General features: G+C 36.2%; 1 protein-coding gene and 1 long non-coding RNA gene across 6 annotated transcripts in view; one reads left to right on the forward strand and one right to left on the reverse strand.

Annotated features, from left to right (window-relative positions):
* Positions 1 to 20,706, reverse strand: part of ripor3 (RIPOR family member 3) — a 47,088-nt gene extending 26,382 nt beyond the window's left edge. Inside the window, exons 1-4 of one of the 3 annotated variants that reach the window (XM_088005859.1) lie at positions 20,583 to 20,672; positions 18,343 to 18,443; positions 9,665 to 9,737; positions 1,289 to 1,387 (exon numbers count right to left, since the gene is read on the reverse strand). In XM_088005859.1, the coding sequence (XP_087861985.1) occupies positions 1,289 to 1,386 (98 nt within the window). In that variant the 5' untranslated portion in view covers position 1,387; positions 9,665 to 9,737; positions 18,343 to 18,443; positions 20,583 to 20,672. Of the gene's footprint in view, positions 1 to 1,288; positions 1,388 to 3,225; positions 3,378 to 9,664; positions 9,738 to 18,342; positions 18,444 to 20,582 lie in introns of those variants that run through there. The other 2 variants (XM_015008708.2, XM_088005858.1) reach the window with 2 other exon arrangements.
* Positions 5,856 to 26,135, forward strand: LOC106930887 (uncharacterized). 3 transcript variants are annotated; one of them, XR_001420953.2, is made up of 4 exons: positions 5,856 to 5,944; positions 10,637 to 10,724; positions 24,140 to 24,245; positions 25,315 to 26,135. It is a non-coding gene; the product is annotated as an uncharacterized LOC106930887 (long non-coding RNA). The 3 variants fall into 3 exon arrangements; XR_015762905.1 differs by lacking the exons at positions 5,856 to 5,944; positions 10,637 to 10,724 and adding exons at positions 20,755 to 20,984; positions 21,085 to 21,177; XR_015762904.1 differs by lacking the exons at positions 5,856 to 5,944; positions 10,637 to 10,724 and adding an exon at positions 20,774 to 21,177.
* The last annotated feature ends 51 nt before the right edge of the window (positions 26,136 to 26,186 follow it).

Genomic DNA, 26,186 nt, shown 5'->3' on the forward strand with positions numbered 1-26,186 from the left:
CAAAAAAGTATTTAATCTGCAGATTTTCCAGTGGAAAACTGAAACTCGTGAGGGTTTAAGAGTTTTAGCGTTTTGTGACGTTCGTGACATGTTCCTGTTTCCCATCAAAGCCTCGACATGATGGCTCCTGGGAGGCAGACTGAAGAAACGCAGCAGGTTTTACTGAACATTGGCGTTTGTGTACAGTATAAAAACACACAGGAAGTGGCTAACAGCACTGGGATTTTAAACATTTGATTTTGGAACATAAAACCTCTCTGTGCCTCCTGAGGCAGATGGTTTGCATGTCTGCGTTTGTTATTAAAGCGTTTAAGTGTAACGTTTAAATGATTAACTGTGTTCTATGTCTGTATTTTATCATATAAGTTGCATTGTTGCTGAAATATGCCATACAAATAAATTTGATTGATTGAATCTGTTCACCCTCACAAAGGAGTGTAACTGAAAGATGGACAAGTCAAACAGACCAACTATAACACGGACAGAAATTGGCAAAAAAATTTAAATACAAATTCAATGGGGTGAAATTTCACCGAAAAAAAATTAAGCTTTAACTGAGTCAAACTCAAGGATGAACTTCTGAAATTTAAATAATTTGTAACAGATCTTGTCTATTTGAGCAACACGTTTAAAAATCTGCATCTGCATATTTAATTATGAAAATTTTGAAAACAGTTTAATTTTGAAAACAGTTTAAAAAGGACTCGTTATGCAAATTCCACATTTATGTTTTTCAACTTCCATCTTTTAAAAAACAGCCAAAGTGTTTAAGTTCATGCTTGAGTTTGCGATTTATTGTTGCAGAAACAACAATGATGAGGTCTCTAAACAAAACTGTCCTTTGAAAAAAGGGCTAGTTGAGACAAAAGCACCAGACTGAAGACTTTTATCATCTGGTTTTTGGTAGAAAGAGAAAAAAAATGATAAATCATGCAAAAGGAAATTATTGACCTTATTTTAATTCATGTTCAGAAACATCCCACCTGTTGCCACTCATGGCATTTTCTAGGAGTATTTTTGTTTTTGCAACTTACATTTATACTTAGACACCGATTGTTTCTAAAAAGATTTACTGCAGAAACTCAATCCAATCTCATCTCTAAAAGTTGCTTCTCTCAGTTTTATCACAAATAAAATCTATCTCTGCTCATACCAAAAATCATGAAATATTTGTGGCCAGGCATCAAAAACTGACCACATAACTGTCATTATTTTCCTTAACACCAGAGGATGGATTTATTTATTAATGAGTGTTTATTCCAGACGCTTTCAGCTTCAGGTAACTCACCGCGGCCGGCCACTCAGCGAGCCAAAACCTGTGAAAGAGCGGCTTCTGTGGATCAGACCTCCATCCGACGGCGAGTTGAACCGCAGCTTCACTGACATCCTGCAGCACAAAATCCATTTAAAGAGGAAAAAATGTCAGAGTAGTTCAGATTCTGCATCAGAGAGGTCAAACTCATTTTCATTTTAGGTCATAACATCAAAAATGTCCTGAAAAGGCACAAAATGTTGATAAAACCAATTACTTTTATGTAATTTGGCAGCATAAAAAAACCCTATTTGATTGATAAAATAATAAATAATTATCTTGAAGGATCTATTTATGTGATGCTTTGAGTCTGGGGGCCGCATAAAAAGCCATGTTGGGCCAGATTTGGCCCCCCAGCCTCATGTTTGACACATATTAAATAAAAACACAGATTCCAGATCAGCTCAAAAGCTGAAGTGAAAAAAGGAAAACAGATTAAAAAAAGAAGTTATTTTATTACAAGTAGTCAAATTAATAAATTTACTTGGATAAACTGAAGTTTATTAAACTGTCATGTTAAACAAAAGTAAATAAATTAACCATGAAAAACCTAATTTGATTACATGCAACAAATTAACTAAATAAAAAAATGGAGTTCAATTTTCTTTTTTTCTGTTTAAAAACCTTCTATCAATTTTGTTTATCTGTTTTATTACGGACCTTTTTATGCATCTGGAAGAAAGATTTGATGATGATGATGGGGAGGATGATAAAGTTTTTTTTGCCCCAAAATGTTTTTTTTTATTTTTAGATTACCTCAGTTCCCTAATTGACAACAACTTCAGAATGTAATATTTTAATTTGATTTTTTTTTGTAGTCAAGTGATGTGTAAACAGTTTGCTAATTCCTTTTAGGTTCAATTTAAAAAAATAGAAAAGATTTTATGTATTCCCATCAATAACACGAGTCTGAAAACACCTGCTGTGTTTAGCAAACCGAACATGTTAATTAAAAGCAGATTTGGGTTCAGTAAAATTTGTTTTTTACAAAAGTTGTCTGAATTACAATGAAATTAAAGGAAAATGTTTCTGTAAAAGTTAAATGTTTGCAGTGGCAGGCCAAATTTGGGCCACACTTTTTAACTTTTCTGGTTTAAACCAACAGCTTTAACCTTTAGAAACAAAACCAGCAAACATTACCAAGATTTTTCCACATTTTAGAGATCCCACCCACTCTGCACAGCAGAGAATCTGACCCACTTTAAATAATTCACTTTTACATAAATCAGGTTAAAACCTGCAGCTTTCAGCCTAATGTTTTGCTTTTTTGGGTCTAATTGTTTCTCATTGGTCTCATTTGCCTTCAGCAGAAACACCAAAGCTCAAGTATAGAGAACCAGACTGGAGTCAGATGATCCAGAACAGCATCTCTGGACCACATTAACGGAATAATATGGGAAAAGCAACACAAAAGTGTGACCAAAGTCAAGGTTTTGACCCAGTCCTGCAAGATTACAATGACAGAAATGCACATTTTAAATGACTACAGTGCTACAGGTGCTTCTTTTAAAAAAATTAAAACAAAGATTTCAGTTGTTTTCACCTTCACATTTTCCTTTCTATGAGCCAGAGCCCACTTAAAGAGCAAAATAAAAGGCAGTGAAAAAACAACTAAACTCGAACAGAAATGTGTTGACAGAATGTTTGTTTGATGAAGAAACTGTGACAGTAAAGCAAAAAAACAAAACAAAAAAAAAAACAGAAGCAGAGGGTTTGAAAACGTGAAAGAGCTCAAACTAAGATTACAAATAAAGAGAAATAAATTAAAATGCAAAATTGGAATTAAGCCAAAATCTGCACTTAATTATATTAAATGTTTTACTTTGCATGTATATAAATAACATAAAAGTAGAAAAAGTCCATGTCCAGAAAACAACAAGCTGTGTAAGACAATCTGTTTGACATCTGCTCACTTTTTCATGTGGGTCGTTGCAGTTTGGTTGGAGCCAAAACAACATTAAAACTTAATTGTAATCATCTGCTTTCCCTCTAAATGAATCCAAACCAAAACTTCAAACATATTCCAGTTCTTCTGCAGAAAATCTTCTTTAAATGTCCTGCAGAAGATTAAAAATAAAACACTTAAAACCTTGGAATAACTGCTGAAACATAAAAAATGTAAAGGTTTATGCGTCGTCTTCATCATGTAAAGGAATGAAACAGATTTCTGTGATTGATGCATTTTTATACAAACGTGATTTTGATTCCAGATGGTCGATAATATAGAGATGATTTGTGTGCATGTTGGGTTTTCTCATGCATTTTGTTCAGCAGAAACGCAGCGTGAATTTGTCCCGCGGGGTCGGACTGTTGCAATCCAGGGTCTGAACAAACATCCTGAAGCTCCAGCTTTTCTTTTTTGTGAAACGACTTCAACATTTTAGAGTTTATAAGCAGATAAACTAAATCAAGAACAAACATCCTGGCAGGAATGCCTCATGCTGTCAATGGAAGTAGGTCAGAGCAACCCAGGTCGTAGTCCTGACCCAGAATCCGAGTATACTCCGGACCGGAGGCCAGAAACTGTTTTAAGTAGTCAATAGGAGAGATCAGAACCGAACTTTGTTTGGACGATTTATCATCTTTAAATGTTGATAAAATACCTATTTTAATGATTGTTTATTTAGAACTTCATCAAACTCGAGGCTCGGGGGCCAAATCCAGCCCGCTGTATACAGCGGGCTGGATTTGGCCACTTGGATTTGGCCACTTTAAATAGCGTTTAAAGTGGCCCTGCAGACTTCAAATGGACGCATAAGATAACAATCAAGTGCTTAAATATTATTTTATGAACCAAATTAAATCAGTTTTCATCTTTTTATCAGCTCCAGGGAAAATCTGTGCCAAGTTACGTTCTTGTATCCAAATGTGGAGGATTTTTCTGAAATATTTAATAATATAATTCACCATTAGAAAACTTTTAAACTAATTTGAGTAATAAACTGAAGTTAAATCACTTCAAATAATCAATCAGCATAAAATAATTCAGTTGCTGAACTTCTCTTTCCTACTCTTTTTCTTTTTAGATGTTTTTTGGAAAAATTGTAGGAAATCTAATGGTTCCCATGAAGATTTGATGCCAAGCTTTGCTATGTGAGATTTTAAACTCTTCCAAGTTTGTTTTTCACAGTTTCAGCTGTTATAAATTTGAATTTGTTCTGATTGAACATGCAGACAAGCCAGGTATGGTGTGCTTCTTCCAAAAATGCAACCATGTAATAATTCTCCCAAATCAAAACATCTTCCTTGCTAGAGTGACATGTTTTCTTGTCTTTCTTGTTTTGAAGACTCAAAGGAACTGTGCATTGTGGTGCGCCACAAAAAGTCAAACTTTCAATTTGGAGTTTAGAGAAGCTACTTTTATCTAATAATCAACAGAATATTTTGCTTTCTGTTGACTTTTTAATTAAAACTCTTTTTAATTAGTTCATTTGTTTAGGATATGCGTAGTGTGTTGTTTTCTTTGTGTTTCTCAAAAGGAATTTGGGGATTTCCTGCAAACCACCCCATGTGGTTCTGAAGCAGAGCAGCACAGACAGGAGAGGCGGAGCTGTGGTGCGTCGACAGCAGAAGATGAAGCTAAATTAAACAGGAATACAAAGACAACTGGCAAAAATATCAATGCAAACATCTACTGTTTGGAAGAAAGACGAAGATCAGTAGAACTTGATTTATCCCCGAAAACAAGTTAATGTGGCAAAAACAAAGTGTTTAACATGCCGACCCAACCTCAGCAGAAGATGTTTCACAGAAATAAAGTGACAGAGACGCGTTTGCACGAAAGGATGGATCTGCAGAGGATTAAAAGAAAAAAAAAACACAAACAAACTATACATCAGACGCAGCAAAAAAGAAATGACAGTAATAAAATGATCTGATGGGTAAATTTGAGATTCTGTGGCCTTAAAATATGAGTTTTGGAACTATGGAAAGGATCATAGATGTATTTACAAAAAATACATGGATTATTATAATTATCAAATGTCAATTTTTCTAATTAAACAGAAAAGCATGCTTGTGTTTGTTCAGATCGGACGAATCTCCGATCACCATTACTGAGTTTTCAGTAACTTTGACTCATTTGTTGAGTCAAAGTTTATTTAATTTGAAATGCAAAAATAAATCAACTTACAGTTGTCTATCAAATGTTTTATCAGATTAAGTCTGCTTAGATCTTCTTTTAGTGATGTAGTTTGACCGCCAATCAGCAGAGGGCGCCGCTGATCGTCCTTAAACGGAACCGCTGATTGGTACAGCATCAAAGATGGCGGCCGTAGCTAAACTGTGGTAAATAGAAACGGTCCAAACAAAGATCGGTTTGGGACGTAAGATTAACTTTATGCTGTTCTGTTGTGAAAAACAAACACTCGACAGGCTCATTATGCCATCATCTTATCGGCGCTGATTCACGGCGGAGATGCGTCAACTTCTAAAGCATAAATTACTGATTTGCTACGAAGGCGAGGATGATGCGAGAGAAAGGCGGAGGGATCACCTGCTAACGCCAGGTAGCACGGTTGATTTTTGAGGGCTATCGCAAAGTTTTAACGTTCCTTCAAGAGCCATAACCACGTGTTCAGAGGCGCTACAAGAAGAAGAAGCTGAATAAAAAGGAAAACTAACAAATTAAAGGTAAACTGACCTGACGGCAGAAAGTTTAATCTCAGATTCTGTCCACTTCAATGTGGTCCGCATCACTGGCAGTAAACACATCTCTCTTCATGGTGGATTATTGACACATTTTGACAGAAATTTTGAAATTATTCTAAACATTTTTGAGGTTTTTGGCAGAAATGTTCTCCTTTTTCTTCTCTACAATGACCTGTCGAAGATTCCTGTTTTATAAATTTGTCCAGGTTTAATAATGTGAGAAAACCACAACTTTTTCTGTTTATTCAGTCGGTATTTAACACAGCTGACAAAAACTTTAAAAGATGATGTGCCTTTTAAAATTATGCACATTATGAAAAATTCAGCTCTTCACAGTCAGCCCTTATGATATAAGAGAAAAAGGGTTTTAAGAAAATGCTGATAAGATCAACTTCAGATTAACTCATTAATTAATAACTTGCATTTCATGGATTACAAAAACTGGAAATAGTTTTATGATTTAAGAATTTTTAAGATTTTCACCGATGCAAAAAGTGAAATGAGACATTAACATTCCTCAGGTGATGAAAAGTGTTGCAGGAGGGGGGCGGTTTGCCTGGAAGCAAACTGGGGGGTTTGTGTGGTCCTGAAAAAAATTAGCTTTGACCTTTTAGTGATTTACAGGGTCCCCCATGGTGTGGAGGTCAAAGGTCAGGGCTGTGTGTGTTCGCCAGCGATGTGTTTGCAGGCCATGTGTGGTTGCTGCCACATGATCTGTGCGTCCCTTGTGAGGCTCTGCTGCACACCAACGGCTCCAGACACAAAAATCACTGAAACGGAGGGAATTCGGTTTCTCTGGCGTTTTCCTTCCTCTGTCTGCAGCCTATGGGGCCGTTAAGTTGTGTCTTCAGCAGACGCTTTAGCATTAGCTTCCTCTAATTAGTCTGATCGCCTATAAAGTCCCTTTTATCTACTTCCTTCAAACTGTTTTCTCACCATCATTTGTCCCAAAAAAAGAAGGGGAAAAAAAACCCTTTCCAAGTCATTTATAATGATTGAATATAAATATTTACCGAGTCCTTGAAGCAGAAAGATAGATTGCAAGTCATGTTTCCCAAACATTTTTCGAAATGTTGCAAGAAAATTCATGTATTTTGTTCTTTGGTTATTCTCTTTCAAAACAAAATTGCACAAAGCACCGTGTTTTTTTCCCCACTCAGTTTTTAAAACCTGAATAAAAAAAACTAAACGCAAACTAAACTGATTTTTGATTAACCTATCTAAATCCAAAATAAAAATTCAGAAACAGTTTCTGCAGGTTTCACCAAATTAAGACCTCAAAAATCTGAATTAAGACAATTTAAAACCTTTTTAAGAAAAGTATGAATGGAATTTAAAACCAGTATCTTCACAGAAATACAAGAACTTCATTCAGCCAACTGGTAATACATTTACAAAAAGAAAAAAGAAAAAGTTATGTATGTTAGCAGCTAGTTAGCGGTAGCCTCAACTGACTCGAGTCACAGAACATTGAAAATGTCTGAGTAAATAAATAAAAATACACAGAACATACAAGACAAGTTAGCAAGTTTCATATATTAAAGTTGGTCTTTAACATATTAAAGGCTAACTTACTTTTTAAAATGTATTTATGACATTTTAAGGTTTTAGTTTTAGATGAACTTTTTAAGGAAACGACAGAAGTCACCAAAGAAGAAGAGTTTGTTCACAAACATGTTAATGTTTGTGAACAAACACTTGAGACTATGATTTGGGGTTCCACCATTAAGTCCCAAATACTATAACCAAATATTCCTTAAAATAATAAAATAATATAAAAATGCAGGGAATAAAATGTAATTTTTTTATTCTTGAAATTGTCATTTTTCTAATCAAATCTTAAGACAAAAACTAAACTTTTATTTTGAAACTGAAAAACTAAAGAATTAACACACATGGATTCAAGACCTATTTTTTTTGTTTTGTTTTGTTTTATGAGAAAACTGATTTCATCATTAGTGGCTCTGATTTAATCCAGATCATTAATTGTTTGCTGGTTTCCCAGATTCAGAGGCTCAGATCCAGTTTAACACCAAAATCATAATTATTCTGGGTTTCTGTGGCGTTAGCAGCACTCTGACGCTTTATCTATATTTATTTATTTGGTCTAAATCTGTGCAACACAAACCAAACATCTTAAACATCAATTATTTGTCCACAAAGGTTTTTCAGCAGGCTCAGCCAGGGGCAGCCCGTCTGTGAGAAGGACCCCTCATCTAAATCCAATGAAACTTTTATTAATTAAATCTGAATCTGCTTTTAGATCATCTCAGACACTCTTCACCTCCAGTTCTGGGCCCGATGAAACATGATTCGCTGGCTCATATTAGAGGAGGTCAAAGGTCACAGATGACTCATGGTCTCTGGGGTGAAGAAATATGTTGTTGTAGATGGAAACTCACACAATTCGTCCAAGAGCGGATTCAGCAGGCCGTGCTTCGTACTGTAAACAACCAGTCAGCTTCAATTTGACTGAGTTTTCATTGTTTTAAGTCTTTTCTGTTAATTTTTGGCTTTATTTTAGTTTATGGTTTTATTTATTTACAGAAGTTGTGTTGTTGGAAACTCAAAATGTTAGACGGCAGCTTTGGGATGAGACTTGATCAGCATTTATCCAGATTTTCAAGAAATCTTCAATGGTCAGTCAGCTGATTAGGTACAAAATGTTTGGTGTAGACTTTGTCAATTTATTTCTTACATTTTACATTTTACTTTTAATTTATTATTCTATTATTAAAATATTTTTTTGGAGCAAAATTATCACATAAAACATATTACAGTGGAAAATATTGTCAACACAAATTATTCATCTTTAAACATCCAGAATTTTTGCATTGTCTTGCAAGCTCCACATACATCCAGTTACTGTTTTTTAATCAGCTTTTTTAAATTTATTAAACAGAAATGACTAAATTAGCTTCTTTTTTTATAGCTTCTTTTTTTATACCTTGAAAATAAACATAATTCCTCATTTTGGTTTTTGTAAAATCCTTTTTACATTTTGTAAAACAAAACATGAATTCCCAACAACAAATCTGATTGTTTTATTTAATTAAAAAAAAAAGTTTTTTGGCCTTCATGTCCTTTTTCATACCTCTACATTAACCAATACCATATAATAAAGGAAATGTATATATACTTTTTTACAAAGTCAGGAGTTTTCCATCATTGCTGGTGTTGTAAATTGATGTCAGGAATTTTTCTTCTGTTATTGTCTTTTTCCATTTTTCCAGGATGTTTTGCTGTACATTGTGTTTGAGGTAACAACCTGGTCTTGTGTTTTCAGACCAAGTCTAAAGATTAAACAACTAAATCTCTCAATTTATTTACATAAACTTTTTCTCCTGCAGAATCCATCTCTGAACATCCAAACATCTCGAATCGGACCAAATGAATTCCTTTTGTTCTTTTTTCCCCCAACACAAATCAAAACAACATCCATCTCTGTCCTCTACTAACGTGCCACGGCGACATCTGTTTGAAAGTCGATAGCGATAATCCTCGTCTGATTGTGTTTATCAATAAAAATAGAGGAAAAAATCTGAAAAATGTTGAAAGCTTTGGAATCCAGTTGTGGATTAAAACCAGACTGTTTGTGTTTATCAGACCAACGTCCAGATGCTCAGAGCTGCTAACGTAAAGCTGTTCATATCCGCAGTTTGGTCCGATTTCAGTCAAAATGTTTTCAATTCTCAATGTTACCTCGTTTTTCTGCTCCGTTTGTAATGATGTCAGGGCTCAGAGAGTCACTTTGGTGTCACTTCATCCTCTAAATCTGCAAAAAATAAATCAAGAAATTACACTATTACAATTCCAAAAACTTTCTCTAATTTTTTCACTGCATTTTCTGGTGCAAATTAAATTTAGTTGTATTTGTCTAGAGGTTTCATCAAAATTACATGACTACCAAAGGTTTTCCTGTATATATAATGCACATTATATATTACACATAAGCTTTTTTTACCATTTAAGAGTCTGAGAAAAATGTTTCAGAGAATCAGATGAAGTGCCAGGAAACTGTGAGATCTTCCAGACAACAATAATAAGAGTTTTTCGCCCAAGAAATAAAAATAAAAACAGGCAAACGAATTTGACTTGAAGAAGTTTGATATTTCCGACTAAAATGCTACTGAGATTGTAAGATAATGTTGGCTGCAATCTTTCTAAAAACAAAACAAAAACAAAAAAACAATAGCTGATTGTAATAAATTTAAACATTGACTAATACAAACTACCTTCACATGCAAGAACAATTTCTAGATTGTTTTTAGATATACCAAATTTCACTTGTTTACTGTAAATGTAGTGTTTATCAGCTGATGTTACTTTCAAGTAAATAAAATGATATGATGCACGTCAATACCACTCTGCATTTCAATTTCCCCTTTTTATCATCTGTTACTCCTGCATGATTAAAATCAATAGCCAACACTAGCAGGATTACAAATGATGCTAATGATAATATGCATGTTACATATACAAAGTATCTTAGGAATGATAAAGCATCTGGTGTGAAATGTTGGTTTGGGGGGCCAAAAATGAAAATCTGCTCAGGACCCCAAAAAGGTTTGGACCGGCCCTGTAAACAGTCATAACCTCCCAATCCAAATCCCAGATTATTTTCTACTCAAGAAAAAGTAAAGCATCTGTTCTTCCCTGCCCCTTTCTGTACAGGAATAGCTGACAAGTGATGAAGATTTATTTGCCTTTTGGAAGTGAGCAGCAGGATGAGGATTGCAGAGGAAGAGGAGAGGAGCTCTGGGTTTGTAATCACACCAACTCTCTGCGGTACAGCTACCCCCTCTTCATTAACCTCTCTGTCAGCAACAGTTAACCTGTGCCCAGAACATGCTGAACACACAAAATACAATAAAACTTAAAATAAACCACAAAAAGCAGGCTACTTATGAGAACTGTTTCAGTGTTTTGGAGATAAACAGGCCTTCCATCGTCCCCTACAATTAATTTTTTGGTAGTATTTCGTCAAATTTGTAATATTTTTTCATAGTTAAATCTTTATAAATAAATTTGGGATAAAACCAGGAGTAATTTAAGTAGCCATTAGCCCAACACTGTTCCATATCAGCATAAATGATACAAACCTGCAGAGTAATTAGCATTGAGAGCTAATTAGTCTGTTAGCACAAATCTAACTTGCTAATCAATTAGCAGGTAAATGTGGGAAATGTTACCGTTTTTGTGAAAGCAAATCATACGGGTCTATTATAACACTCAGTTCAGTTCCTGAAGCATATTTTTCTTGAGCTCAAATTAGATTTGTGTTAGCATGTAGCGCTAACTAGCAAGCTAAACTAAGGGATGATGTAAATATTTCTCCTGTGTTTTCTGGAAGTTCACAAATCTAACCTGATCAGCATACTGTCCTAAATAACAGATCAACAAGCTGAACTAATAGTTGGAGGCTGCAAAGCTTGCTGTTTATTTCTGTAAGTTAACCACAAAGTACTGCAAAGCTCTTTAAAGTTATTTTAACCACCTTGAAACTTCTCCTGAGACACTTGCTGCATAAATTACTCTCTGCAGTGGAGTTGCTTGATTTAATACACTTTAGGATTTAACAGCGCTTGGAAGAAATGATGGTTGCAGAAAATGTTTTACACAACACTCGAGGGTTGTTAGAATATACCTGAACTCATTTGTAATGTTTGTTCCAGAGGAAAACTGATATATCACAGCATTTCATGGGAAGACCTGATGGGGCTTCCAAGCCTAAATAAAAACCTCACTTACTTTGACATGCATGTTCTTCATGTATGGGAGGGCACCGATTGGACTAAATCAGAGGGAATTGATGTTTTGCCACTTGTTGAAATGTGATTTAGAGCAGGAAACTGTTCTAAATAAATAGAAAGCAGGTGATTGAATATGTTTTCTGTCAGCTGATTGGTACCTGGCTGCTCACCTGTTCCAGGTCATACCTGTCATTTACTCGAACCATTTCAGCTGCCTTCAGCTGACTGTCATTGTCAAGTTTGCATAAACTTTTGCGTATAATCTACATCCCTCTGCTCTGAGCTCTGAGCACAGCTGCACATGTTACTGAACTAAGACTTATTTATCTGATCCATCTTGAATAATCAAGTTCTTGTGTTTATATTCAGTTTGTGATCCCATCTTGTTTTAATATTCCTTCTCTTGGACCTTTTTAAAAATCCAGAGCATAAATCAAACTTGAACAAAGCTCCATTCCTCCCCTAAATCTAACATCAGGCTCCAAAAACAGGAGTTGTGCCAAGAACCAAAGTTTGTATTGTTTCATATAAAACACATGGCGAAGCCAGCAGATCAGCACTTTTTAACATCGCTATAAATTAGAACAGTTTTAAGCTTAAAAAATAAACTAGATTATTGTTATGGGACTTATTTTTAAAATGAGATGGCGATTGGCAGATGCTGCAGGATGCATGGAAACTAATGGTTCACAAAACTTTAAGCTACTTCCTTGAAGCTTATCGCAGCATCTGGAAAAATCACACATGGATCTGGAATAAAACTCTGCTTCAGCTGCACAGATTCAACAGAAATTACAGCTGTTACTCCAAACCCAAGCAGTGCAGGTGGGTGTGATTATGTAAAGATGTCAGGAATTTGGGAATTCCCTAATTCATATTCGGACCTAAACTCCATTCAGCTTCCTTTAACTCTGCAGTTTGGATAATAATCTCTTCGGATGATAGGAGGCAGCTTTGTGTCTCAGAGTCCAAATGTGATACAAGAAAACAAGAATCAACAATAAAAAGAAAACCGATTTTACAGAGACAATACCAGGTGAATTAATAGGGAAAAATATCCAAATAGATCCACGATTAGTTGCAACAACAAACCTTATTTCAGATTTAAAAACACTTTTGGCTGTTTAATTCGATAACTTTAATTTAAAAAAACATTCTACAGGAAAATATGATTTTTGTTTTCAAGAAGAAACAGTGAAACTTATTGTTTTGTCCCAAATATTCAAACGAGAAAATTAATTACACAACAATAAATTACAGTTGAACATAAAAGACTTTTTGGAAATACGTTCAACTTCTGAATCTTATTTTCTTTTTTTTTTTTGTTAAAGTACCTGAAGAAAACAAAATTAATAGACAGAATATAGTTTTTATTTTTGTTTTATTATTATTTATTTTTAAGATTTAATATATTTAGCACCCGATCCAGTAGATGGCGGTAATGCACATCTAAATGTTGCTTGCCAACTGCCATAAAAAAGCAGAAGAAGAAGAAAAGACTAAATCCTCACTGACGTATGCTAGGTGCTACAAAGCTAACTCCGTCACGCAAAATGTAATTTTTTAACATTTATTAACATTCATCCCCCTCAACCACTAAACACGTGGTCTGCTTTTAGAAACAGTTGAGACCCAAATGGAAGTACAAAAATTAGCAAAATGTGAATTTTGCATAATCGGTCCCTTTTAAAATCTACAAGTCTTGTTGTGTGTAGTTGTTAGAGTTTTTACAGGACAGATAGAAAACAACTGAGCAAACATGTTTTGTCAGCACAACTTGGTTTTGCATTGTTCCAGCTGAACAAACCACAAAACCGCTGGGGAATTGTTGAAGAGCCTCAAACCAGCTGACAGCCATGGTGGTGGGAGGCTGATGATTTGGACTTGTTTTGTCTCCATCTTGTTTTTTGTTTCTAATGCTGATGTTTGGCCCAAACTGGCTCATAATCACAGCAGCAGAATGGCTGAAAAAGATTCATGTACAGAAACTAAAGTCTGGAAAACTCAAGGGACTGAAGCAATGCTGCAAAAAACAGTGGTGGCTTTCTGAGAAATAATCCTGCTGAAGGGGATCTACACTGTTGGATTCAATTCAGTTCAATCCTAAAATACTTGATTGACCCCAAAGGGAAATTAAATAGATTTAAATAGATTTATTCTAGGTTTTGGCTTGTTTTTTTTTTTTTACTGGGATTTTCCTGGAAGCCCTTTGAGGAAAAAAAGAGCCTCATGTTTGAAACATTTTCAAAAGTTACACACATGTTTTAGCAGTTCAGGTTTCTGCAACCTGTTCTTATTTTGCTCTTAACTCACCATTTGCAAAACGTTCATTTTTCCACTTCACATGACTGACTTCACTTGTCATAATATAAGCCAATGAAAGGCCCGTGTGTCTGTCTGAATCTTCACCCGAGTGTGAAATGGAAATTCTCTCCCAAGTCAGGTTTGCAGTCCGGAGTCGAGCCAGAGAAATAAAACGTTTCACCACGTTCAGCCGTGTTCAGGGACGTTTTTTTCTTTCTTAGCGAAGAATAACTTCTATTAAAAAATATTTATCACCCAAGTGAGTCTCTTCTTGATGCCAGTTAAGCTGAGATCACTGATTAAAATTTAAAGTAATGTTAAAGAAATGAAGCAGCCATGTTGTAGCAGTAGAACTAACTGACCAAACGTAGCGGAGTCCCGCATGGGTTGCTAGGTGACGGGCTGGGGTTGCTAGGTGATGGGCTGGGGTTGCTAGGTGATGGCCCAGTGCCAGTGGAATGTCAATTTTGCATAACGAGAACGGGTCCCCTGTAAATCCACTTAACTGTAGTAAATTTACAACTTCTCTAGGGTAATTTCCCAAAAAAAAAAAAAAAAAAAACTCATTTTCTGGTCATTTGTTTATAAAAAATATACAATTTTCTGATTTCCATTTTTAATCTGAAAAATTCAGCCATGAAAAAATCAAATATACTAATGGGAAAATGTACCAAATGTTTTTACGAGTATGATAACTTGGCTGAATAATTGCACAAAAACCTTAAAGCAAGACTTTGTTAAAAAACCTTTCCAGAAAATTAGACTTCAGTATTAATTATTTATTATCTTTCTAAACTGAATTCCCATTATAATTGCTACATGTACTGCTTTAGACCTGCCTGTTGAGCCTCATCGGACACATTAAAAATAACAAGGAAATCACACGTTTCTCTGTCTTTTCTGGCCATAAAACTTGATCGTTAGTAAGTGAACACTATGAGCTCTGCTTTCGCTCATTTATGACAGAATTATAGCAGCAGTTTGCACCCTGGCCACTTTTCTCCGCCGTCATTTTAATGTGAAGTACAACGTGCGCCTTGTTCAGTTGCTTAAATATAATTGTTAAAATGTCAGCTGGATGCCAAATTTTCTGTTGACTAAAATGTCTAAAATCAGAGCTACTAAAACATTACTTTTCTTTACTATTTGCAATACCTTGAGACGCTGTAAGACTCCATATTTATTGATAAACAATTTGTTTAATTTATGCATTATGTCAGCAAAAGGGTCTAAAACAACACAAGTAAAACTAATTTGAGGCAGATTTTAGCTCTAAATTAGCTATATATTTTTGGAAACATATTTTTTAAAATAAGTAAAACATGTTTACTTGGCTGGTGACCCAGCTCAGGAAGATTATTCAAGAGATTTTTCTCTTCAGATAGTTGAACCATTGAGCAAAGACTTCTGACTTTTGGGTCAGATTTTCCTTCACCTCAACAGACTGCAGCGATGCCTCCAATATGGCAGTCTTGATATTTATCTATCTATTCATCTCTCACTTCACTGTACACCGCTAATTTGCTAATGCTAATAATCAGCTAATTTTTTTGTTTAGCACTTTTGCTAACTTTGAAAGCATGCAGCACAGTTAGCATCTGCTAAATTAAATTCTAAAGCACAAATTTACCTGGCTGTTTTGTAAGCTTTCACTTGAATAAAGTTTGACATTTTTCTTAAAGTTTTGGTTATCAATTGTTATGAATTCGTCAAGTAGTTCTACCTTTATATTCATGCTTTTATTTTGAAATCTGTTTACACTGCAGCTCCGTTTCCTCTCCCCACATTCTGCACCTGTGATGTGGTGCAGCAGATGACGTGAGGAATCACCATGGCTGACGCGTTAGCATTAGCTTCTGCTAAATGTTATGTTGATGTAGCCAGTTAGCGTTAGCAGAGCTAATGTTTATGAGTGGTCCTTGGGGGTTAACGCAGCTAGCTTTTTGTGGGAAGAGTGACACCATGTTGCGGATGTAAAACTACAACATGGTGAACGACGCAACAAAATGGCTGCCTTTCTACACAGTGGATTGAGTCTGAACCAGTTCCAAGGAGGAGCGAAAGGCAAAAGCGAGAGTCCAATTACTGAATAAAATAATGTCAAATTCATAAAACTGGTTCTGATTATGTGGCATCAGGCTAACGGGCTTCAACAGAACAGAAAAAGTCCAACCAATTTCATAAAACTGACAGAGATCAACAACAGAAGTCTGTGTGAAAGCCTTTTTTTCGTCCATTAATAATAACAATAGTGCATAAGTCTATTTACCTTGAACTGGGGGTTTTATTCCCAGGAATTTTTACGACATTCTTGTTTTATTAGTCAGTGCAGCGGAGAGCTGACAGGACCCCCTCGGAGGATGTCGAGACGGTGTCAGAGAGTTCAGAACCGCATCGTATAAAACACAACCCAGTGAATCTGACAGAGTTTCCCTGACTGCTTATATAAAATGTAAATTATCCTGAAGGGAAAGTCCAACCCCATATACGCTGAACATGTGGATTTATGATTGGCACGCCTGACCAAAACCAGTTTACACACCAGCTGAGCTGAAGGGAGTGGAGAGGCTCGGTGCAAAAAGTCGACAATAGAAAAAAACTCACTCCGACTTTAGCCTGTAAAGAGCTGAACTGAGACAATGAAAGTCCAGACAATGCAGCTAAATCCTTCAGCTGATCCAAAACGCTCCAGGAGTTCTGATGAAAACCAAAGAGACCACAGCCACAGCAAAGTTCAAACGATTAATCGGACTAATCGATTATTGAAAAAACTGTCAGCTAATTTAATAATCATTTAATCGTTAACTGGGTTATAAAGACTCAAAGAAATATATTTGCTGAAAGAGCGACATAATCAGAGCAGCAATTAAAACAAAACTGTACAAATAATACATAAGTTTTGCATTTAAGATAAAAATATTTTTATGTTTACCTGAAACTGTGATACAGTTTAGTTTCACCCAGACTGCTATATTATTGCATTTTTGACTGTAAAATGTTTGTTTTCTTATTTAGAAAAGGAATTGAATTGTTTATTTGCACTTTTTAAAAATCTTGTGAAGTTAATTGAAAAATATGTAGAAAGTGCCCATTTTTAATCTGATTAATCGTCTGAGTAATTGGTAGAATAATCGATTACTAAAATAAAATAATCCTCTAATTTATGTCCTTTTTGATAAAAAAAAAGTTTATAAACAATTTTTTTCTTCCAACTACTCCTTTTCATTCAAAACTCTTGTTTATATTAACATTTGAATTGTTAATTTTACATTGGAAATAAAAGACAAACTAATAATAAATAACTTTTTTTACTCGAAACATTTGTTTTTATGAATAAACTGAATTGAATTGAAAATTTGTTTGAAAACTGAATCAGTTTGTTGTTCAGATTGATTATAAAATCCAGAAAACTGCACTAAGAAATTAACCTGCGGAAACATTTTTTTCATAAAATCTGGACAAAACAGGAGAAATAAACTCTATGGCTGAACATTTCCCTCTCCTTCTGACATTCCTCTCTTTTTAGCATCAGTTACACACTCTATTAAAGTGCAAAGGATGCATCCACAAACATAACAATCAACACGTGTCAGGGGGGCAATAAAAGCAAGACAACAGCCCTGAAGACCTGCACGCTTCGTTAGAGCACAATGGCAGCCAGTAATAACCTCCTAATGGGCTTTGAAAAAGACCCCTCACCTCTAACTGCTGCTGCTAAGAGTCTGAGCCAGTTTGTGTGAATCCAACGGAGGCGCTGTCGTTCCCCAGAGATCGTTTCACTAAACCTGCAGTACGAACTGCAACGGTTCAGCGAAACGCAACAGAGGACAGGAGAATAAAGGATGCAGGATAGGAGGAATAAAGGATGCAGGATAGGAGGAATAAAGGATGCAGGATAGGAGGAATAAATAACGGAGGATAGGAGGAATAAAGGATGCAGGATAGGAGGAATAAATAACGGAGGATAGGAGGAATAAATAACAGAGGATAGGAGGAATAAAGGATGCAGGATAGGAGGAATAAATAACGGAGGATAGGAGGAATAAAGGATGCAGGATAGGAGGAATAAAGGATGCAGGATAGGAGGAATAAATAACGGAGGATAGGAGGAATAAAGGATGCAGGATAGGAGGAATAAATAACGGAGGATAGGAGGAATAAATAACGGAGGATAGGAGGAATAAATAACGGAGGATAGGAGGAATAAAGGATGCAGGATAGGAGGAATAAATAACGGAGGATAGGAGGAATAAATAACGGAGGATAGGAGGAATAAATAACGGAGGATAGGAGGAATAAATAATGGAGGGCGCTGATTCTGACCCGGTTTGTTGCGTTGATGTTTTTTCTGGCAGCCAGTCAGTTTGAGCTGCACTCACTGATGGGTTCATGAGAAAGCGACACTCTGGCTCTGAGAGCGAAAACTTCTGACGTGAAGACGGGAGGAATGATGGAGAGGAAACACGGAAGATGAGTTTAACTTAAAAATTTGCTTCTGTAATTCACACAACAACTTAAAGTGCATTCACTCGGTTCAATTGGGGACCAAAATTTGCTACCAGCAGCTGCTGTGGTTCTTTTTCACACTGCATTGTGTTAAACCAACCAAACCCTTTGAGCAACCTGATCCCCTCTTTGCCTGTGGGGGCGCTGCACCAAGAACCACTAAAGGAAACGACACTAAAACCTCTGAAGAAGAGGTTTTAGCGCAACTTCCTTTTTCACACAATGTAAACAAAAGTGGAATAGCGTTAGATTTTTGTGGTTGTAGGATTTCTCTTATGTTTTTTAGTAAAAACCATGAGTCATTTCTCCTGCTAGCGCTGGACTAGCGTGTTTGTTTTGGTTGTATTTACCCAGAATTAGCCCAGTGCTAATGGGAGAAACGTTTCAGTAAAGGCATAAGAGAAATCTTACAGCCACTAAAATCTGATGCTGCTCCATTTTTGTTTACATTTTGTAAAGAAGGAAGTAGTGTTCAGTGTCTTCTTTGGAGGTTTTCGTGTTGTTTCCTTTTGTGGTTCTTGGTGCAGCGCCCCCACAGGCGAGGAGGGGAACAGGTTTCTTTGACAGCAAGAGAGCTGCAGCAGCAGAACATGTAACAAATGTCTACTCAATTATCAGGTGGGGAAAACATTCTTAGAAACAGCAGGACAAAAGAAAAGTAAGGCACGTTGTGTTATTTGGAGAACAAGCAACACATTGCTAACAACATGAATATGAAACCATTGAAATTCATTTCAAGTTTTCAGAAAAGCAAACTGGCTGAATGACTTTCATCCTAAATCTTCCTCAAAAGCCATTTAGTGTTTGATAAATGTGGCAAGGTTTAAAAGTTAACTCTTCTGCATAGCTGAAGATTTACTGTGAAATTGAACCACAAAACAACGCGAGTTCAGCCAAAGTTCCCACTCAAGTGAAGGCTTGATGCAGCTTTTCTGCAGAGATGAAACCTGATATCTGAAAATAAAAGCACAACACAGCAGCAGGCCATGAAAACTAACGGGGGATCAGAAGGTTACAACAGAAATGACATGAACTGAAAATCACATCCAGCCAGTCTGAAACCACGACCAACATCTCTGCTGCTCTGTCCCTGCTCCCTCAGATTCAGTGTTGAGAAAAATACTTTATTTAATAATCAATTATTAATTGATGTAAACAGACTGAAAAAAATACAATTTGCTGAAAAAAAAACATTATCAGAGCAGCAATAAAGCCAAAACTGTCCAAAAAATATATACATTTTGCAATTAGAACAAAAACCCTCTGTCTGCAAATACAATTGAACCGTAATATTTATGTCCACTAAATAAAAAGACACAAACACATTTTTTTCTCAGTGTCTGAAGTTAAAGCTGGACAAAATTTTCTTGTTTTAGCTTAGATAAAATCACCAAAACTATTTCTATTTGGCAGAAAACTTGTCGAGTTGGTCAGTAGCTATGCTATTATGATAAAGTACTAGGGCCAAAATAATAAGTTAAAATAAAAATAAAATTGTGAAAATAAAATCATTGGATTACCAGACGGCTGCAGCCTCAGGCTGTCTTGTGTTGTTTGTCTTTTTGTTTGTTCTTTGGATGCCAACAAAAACAAATATGCTTCTGTTTGATGTCAGTAGAGGCTGATTGTGGCTTTAAAGTCATAATATTATGACTTTCTCATACATAATTTCTCGTAATACAAATTTTTTTATTATATTTTCAGTTTTTTGGCTTGGCCCTAATTCCATTTCAGGTAAAAAAAAAACTTTCTTATTTCAAGAAGTAATTGAATATTTGTTTATTTGCACCTTATAATATATTTCTACCACTGTATAAAAAAGAGTTAAATAAAACATCTTGCAGAATGTGGTGATTTTTTTTCTTTTTTGTGTCCAATTAATCGTCAGAATAATCGATAACTAAAACAATTGTTAGTAGTCTGTAGCAGGTAGGATACTGACTGCTGTAAGCTAATCTATCTGTTTACTCAGCATAACTTTGAATTGAGACATTAAACAGATTAAACATCAGTGATATAATAATAACACGAGTCACATGAAAGCAAAGGAAACTCACCGTACAGGAAGGAGAACCAGTTATTCCCAACTGTCAGCGCTGGTCCAGAACGCCGAATGGAGTCATATCTGATGCTGCTTCCTGTGTGTGTGTGTGTGTGTGTGCGTGTGTGTGTGTGTGTGTGGATGGGTTTGGCAGCCGCCTGTTCAGTCCTGATAGCGCTCGGTCTTGCAGAAGCTCTGCTGGGTTTTAGAACAATGTGGAAACTGTTTCTTCTTCTTCTCCTCATTTGTTGTGTGAGAAACGTTTATTTTTCCAGCTCTGCCTCTCGCCTTAGCTCTGCCTCTCAGCTGTCCCTCCACTCCCTTTTCTGGGTTTCTCTCCTCCTCTTTCGGCCCTTTCCACACTTCTCCCTCTGTCATCCACAGATATTTTATATTTCTTTTTATTTTAACATCCTCTGTAAGTGAATGTTTTTCAAACTGTCATTTATTCATGCAGCTACATTTCTTTTTTCTCTTTCTGACATTTAAACTGCTGTTTTGTTTGTCTCTTTTTTAAGTTCTTCTCCCATTTTTAGGTTTTTTTTTATAGAAAGGTCTCCCACTCTTCCCTTCCTCCACTCTTTTCTTCCCCTTCCCCCCGGCTCCGCTTGGTGAGTATCATGTTTGGCTTTAAACTACAGAACTTGGCTCCGACTCAGACCTCATACATCAGTGATCTGATTGATGGCCATGCATTTCTCCAAATAAATATTGCACCCTGGAAGGAGGGTCACCACCTCCGTGTGTTTGGAAATAACCTAAAACATGCTTAGTTCCTGACTGGGAGGCGTTTGAGACCAATTATTAAGAACAAAGGAGTTTAATGTTTGTTGGGCATCTAATTATTTGTGTTGTATGCATTGCTTTAATTGCAGTCGTGTTTGTGGTTCACACGGCCATTTTGAAGAAATGCGCAGCCCATGAGAATGAAGAGAAAAATGTGGAGTTGTTAAAAGCCACCACATCCAGCCCCGTTTCTCTCTTCTGGCTCTGAGAAAACCAGACTTTCAGTCTCTGAAACTTGCAGTTAAATTAAAGCCGTCCTGACAGCCTCATTCAGGATGTCTTCAGTCCTGATAGTCCAGTAGGTTTGGTTGGATTGGAGGCCAAATTTTCAGCTGCACTGAGTCAAACCAACCAAACCCTTTGAAAAACCTGTTCCCCTCCTCACCTGTGGGGGCGCTGCACCAAGAACCACTGAAGGAGAATACACAAAAACCTCTGAAGAAGACGCTGAACACAACTTCCTTTGTGAAATGCAAACAAAAATGAAGTGGTTAATTTTTGGTGGTTGGCAGATTTCTCAAGCCATTTCTCCCTCTAGCATTAACCTACTGTGTTTGTTTTAGTTGTATTTACCCAGAATGCCCTGCTCTGTAGTCCACTTCCTGCTTTTGGGACGATGTCTGGTCCACTTGGTTCACATATACATTCAACGTCACCAGAGTTTACATGGATTTTCTAAGCTGAGCTCCAGCACGTTTGGTCAGCTGGTTTTAACACTGTATGCGTTTTACAATGGCTGCTGGCAAAGACAAGTGTTTTGTTGTTAAATTACCATCCTGAAACCACTTAGTGGATCCTTGTTTGTTGTGCTGGAGGCTCCACTTCTGCTTTTCAAAGACACACAGTTGTTTGATTACGCATCTTCCAAAACTGAAGAGACTGAAATCTGATTATGTAGGAATACCTTTATGCAATAAATGTAATTAACTTGTTTTGTAACCCATAAATCTACCCTAACCTGTTCAAGAAAGTACTGTTGGTCACCTTTAGTGTCTGAATGCTGTGAAAATGTGAAATAAAATTCATGGTTTATAAACACAAACCTGGCCAGTAAAGCTGAATCTGAGAAAGCAGCCATTTCTCTATTACAACTCACCGTGACACACCTTTTAGTTTTCACAGGAGATGTTTGTGTTGCGACTGCACGCCTTTAAAACGCCTCTGTGATTTAAACACGTTTTATTCATCTCAACATTAAATCTGCTTACAATGTTACCATGTTTGATAAAAAGAAGTGTCACCCAGTGTGTAACTGAAAACAGACACACATAAATATAGATATACAAATCTGCCTGGTCAGTAAGACGCTGACACACACACACACACACTCACACACCCACACCTACACACACACACACACAGACTCGGTATTCACACATGCTGCATCAGCTGGCCCGTTCACAGCCTCACCAACACATGTGAGGCACAGATAAGAGCGAAGAGACGCCGGCATCCTGTTTATGCTGCTCCACTCCCTCTGCACACGCAGCAGCTGGTGATCGGATATACGGGCGTGTTTCTGCTGCACGTCTGCTGCGACCAGAATGAAGTGTAAAGCTGCAGTATTATGTGTTTTCAGGCGTTGTAATTCAACGCCTTGAAATTGTGTCTCTATTTCTGCTCTTTCTGAAGCTCCGCCTTCAGGAAGTCATCCCAACATGGCTCCTCTATTAACCCTTTAATGGTTTTACTAGCGCTACTCTGAGAAGCAGCTCCTATAATGAGCTCAGCAGACACACCAGGTGTTTGCTGATTGCTGCTGGCTAGTCTGAAGGAGCTGAGTAGGGAGGAGCTACACCTTGAAGGCAGAGCTAGGTTCAACCAGGTGTTTTACACAGCTGAATGGTTGCCATGGAGACAGAGTAGTTAAGGATTTCTCAAACATGCATGAAAGAGTCAAAGCAACACTCTGGGTTTGTTTCTGATGAGGGAAAAAGTCACAACATGACGGAAAGATAAACAGTCGGCTTTAGATTATTCTGCCCCTTTAAGGTTTTCCACTTGTCAGAAAGAAAGTTTGGGTAAACAACTGGAACTGGTTGTATTCATAAATCAAGTTTTTTCTCAATATAGCAACTTTTTACTCTTAATTTTAAGACATTTTTTATGGTAAACTTGCATCTTTATCTCATATCCTGTCTTAAGAAAATTGTTCAACAACTTTTGCTAAAAAACTAAGCTAAAAAACCACAACCAAAAAGTTAAATTTAAAACAATATTAATCAGATGACTCATTAAATCAGAGACAAACAGACTTGAACTATGCTTCGAGTTGGTTTTATGTTTTTAGAGCAACTTTACTCATATTATTAATGCACCGTTGGTCCTTCGTTGAAATAAAAATCTTATTTCCCCCAAAACATATTCATAATTTCTCTATTTTTCACCTCATAAGTCTAAAATAGATGCTTAAGTCAAATTAACTTTAGAAAGAAAAAACACGGGCTGCAAATTTGGTTAAAGCAATAAAAACCTTTAATGATATAAAAATGAATTTTTATTGCCATTTTTGATGTAGATATGTTTTTTGTGCTGCAGAAACAGAAACATATTTTCTACCTCTGTATCATGATGCCCTCTGCTGTTAGCTACTGAATGACACATTTTTACCATCAGACCAAACTTTGATTTTCATAAAAAAACAGGAAAATGTTTTTCTGTTTAGATCAGAAATCAGTCAGATTCTCCTAGAGGCTTTCTGAAATGATGCATCCATTGTAAATGTCATTAGATCTGCATGTTTTATTTTTAGATTTTGTTGACATAATCACTTCGTCTTCATGTCAGTGGTTCCCAACATGGGGGGCCCGGCCCTTTAAAAGGAGCACGAAGAAGCTGAGGGAGGATCCAAGGTTTCAGAGGCAAAGAGAGAAAACTACAAACAAAAGTCCAGGTGAAATTTACTTTACTTTGTCTTTTATTATTAATTATTTAAGTTAAACAAGTTTGCATAAAAATAGGTGAGTCTCAGAATTTTGACTTTAATCTCAGAATCCTAATTCTGTGCCAATCTATGTCAAAATCCAAACGAATAACCAAACATTATTAGGTGTCAACTATGTTGCCAGTGTGTGAAAATAATTGTCTCTTCCTTGTGGTAGGATTTGTAATCCTTCATGTTATCCACATTTAGAGATTAATCTCAGAAATGTTCTGTTAAAAAATTGGACTATTAAAAATTGCCTTTCTCAAATGTATTTGTTGATTTGAGCTTTAAGACTAGATTTTCCTGATGTAACAAACAATTTAAATATTCTGATTTTGAGATTAAAGTCAGAACTTCTTCATGGCACTAATATTCCTCCGTAAACTGAGGCAGTATGCTTTAGGAGTCCTGACTTACTGATGCTATCTACAGTTTAGTTATTAAAGAAATCACCAGATTTTCATCAAATATTTGCAGCTTTTGAGATAATTTGCCATCCTGATAGTTTTCTCTTTCTGCTGCTGCCAACAGTAAACATGCCAATAAAACTGAGTAGGTGCTCATTTAGCCAGTTGATGGTTTTGATTACATGTTGTAAAAGACAGAGTATTTAACGGGTTACCCATGAATCCTTCTATTTCACCACAGGCTTGTGAAAATTGTAATATTTCAGGGTGGAAATTCTGTTGTTTCGGGATTCAAACATTGTTTGTAAATAGAAATAAATCCCCAAACCTCAGAAAATTATTCTGAAACTTTTCAAAGCAACAATTTGTAGTTCAGGATTTCTCTGAGAAATAGTTAATATTATTATTACTTGTTTGTGCATAGAAAGGAAACATTACAGACTATCAGAGAGAGGTATTGATTGACAAATAAACAGTTAGAGAACAATTGGTTCTCTAACTGTTCTCAAAAAGAAAATTAAAAAATTAAAATGGATACAAAAACAAAACATTTCAGCATATTCCTCTGAAATGCATCTGTCTTTCTCTCTCTGCTGTTGTTTTGAGCACGTTTCAATCCCCCTCCACAGCAGCGCCATGGCGACATGCCCAAGACTCGGCGCATCAGCATCCGTTGCCGTGGCAACAGCCGTGGACCAGGCCAAGGTTCCCCGAGAGCAGCTGCAGCAGCGGAGCAGCATCTGTCTGCACGGATTCAGACAGGAGCGACGAAACATGGCCGCCTTCACTGCCAACCGCTTGTTAAAGAAACACAAGGAAAACTCGTTGCATGTCATTATTTTACATTCGCACCGTAAACAGCAGCGATGCAGCTTCATGTCCCTGTGGAATCTGTTGTCCTGAAAAACTAAACCCAGAGTTTCATCGCTGCTGGTTTTCACCATTTAAAGTCAACTAAACATGTCAAATAGACTAAATGAGCTTCATTTCTTTGGGGTAAATAAAGACATTTACAGGGGAAGGACACTGACATAGTTAAAAGTAAACTATTTAATATATAGAATAATAAAAGCAGGGCTGCATCTATTATTTTAGCTATCAATCAATTATTTTGACGATTAATCAATTATTCTGACAATTAATTGGTTAAAATGGCCACATTCTGCAGATTTTTCATACAATGTTAGAAATACATTAAAATATGCAAATAAAGGAATAGTTCAGTTCCTTTTTTAAATAATAAAACATTTAATTGCCTGAAACCCGACATTGGCATTGCTTTAGTGAACGCTTGACATGAACTTGTGAAAAACTTTCCTGGCTGATCTGGCATCAGCACATTGTTCAGATAATCTAGTGACTATTTTTGTATTAAGTGGTTTATAATTGGGTAGAAAAAGTTTTTTTCCAGAATTTAAACCGCGTGAAATTAAAACTTACCCAAAACTCACACGCTCTGAATATGGTGGGGGGTTTTTTCACCAAATGGCTTTTTGAGGTT

The sequence above is a fragment of the Poecilia mexicana genome, unplaced genomic scaffold (genome assembly GCF_051168715.1).
Source record: "Poecilia mexicana isolate PSO_F unplaced genomic scaffold, ASM5116871v1 scaffold_5, whole genome shotgun sequence".
NCBI lineage: Eukaryota > Metazoa > Chordata > Actinopteri > Cyprinodontiformes > Poeciliidae > Poecilia > Poecilia mexicana.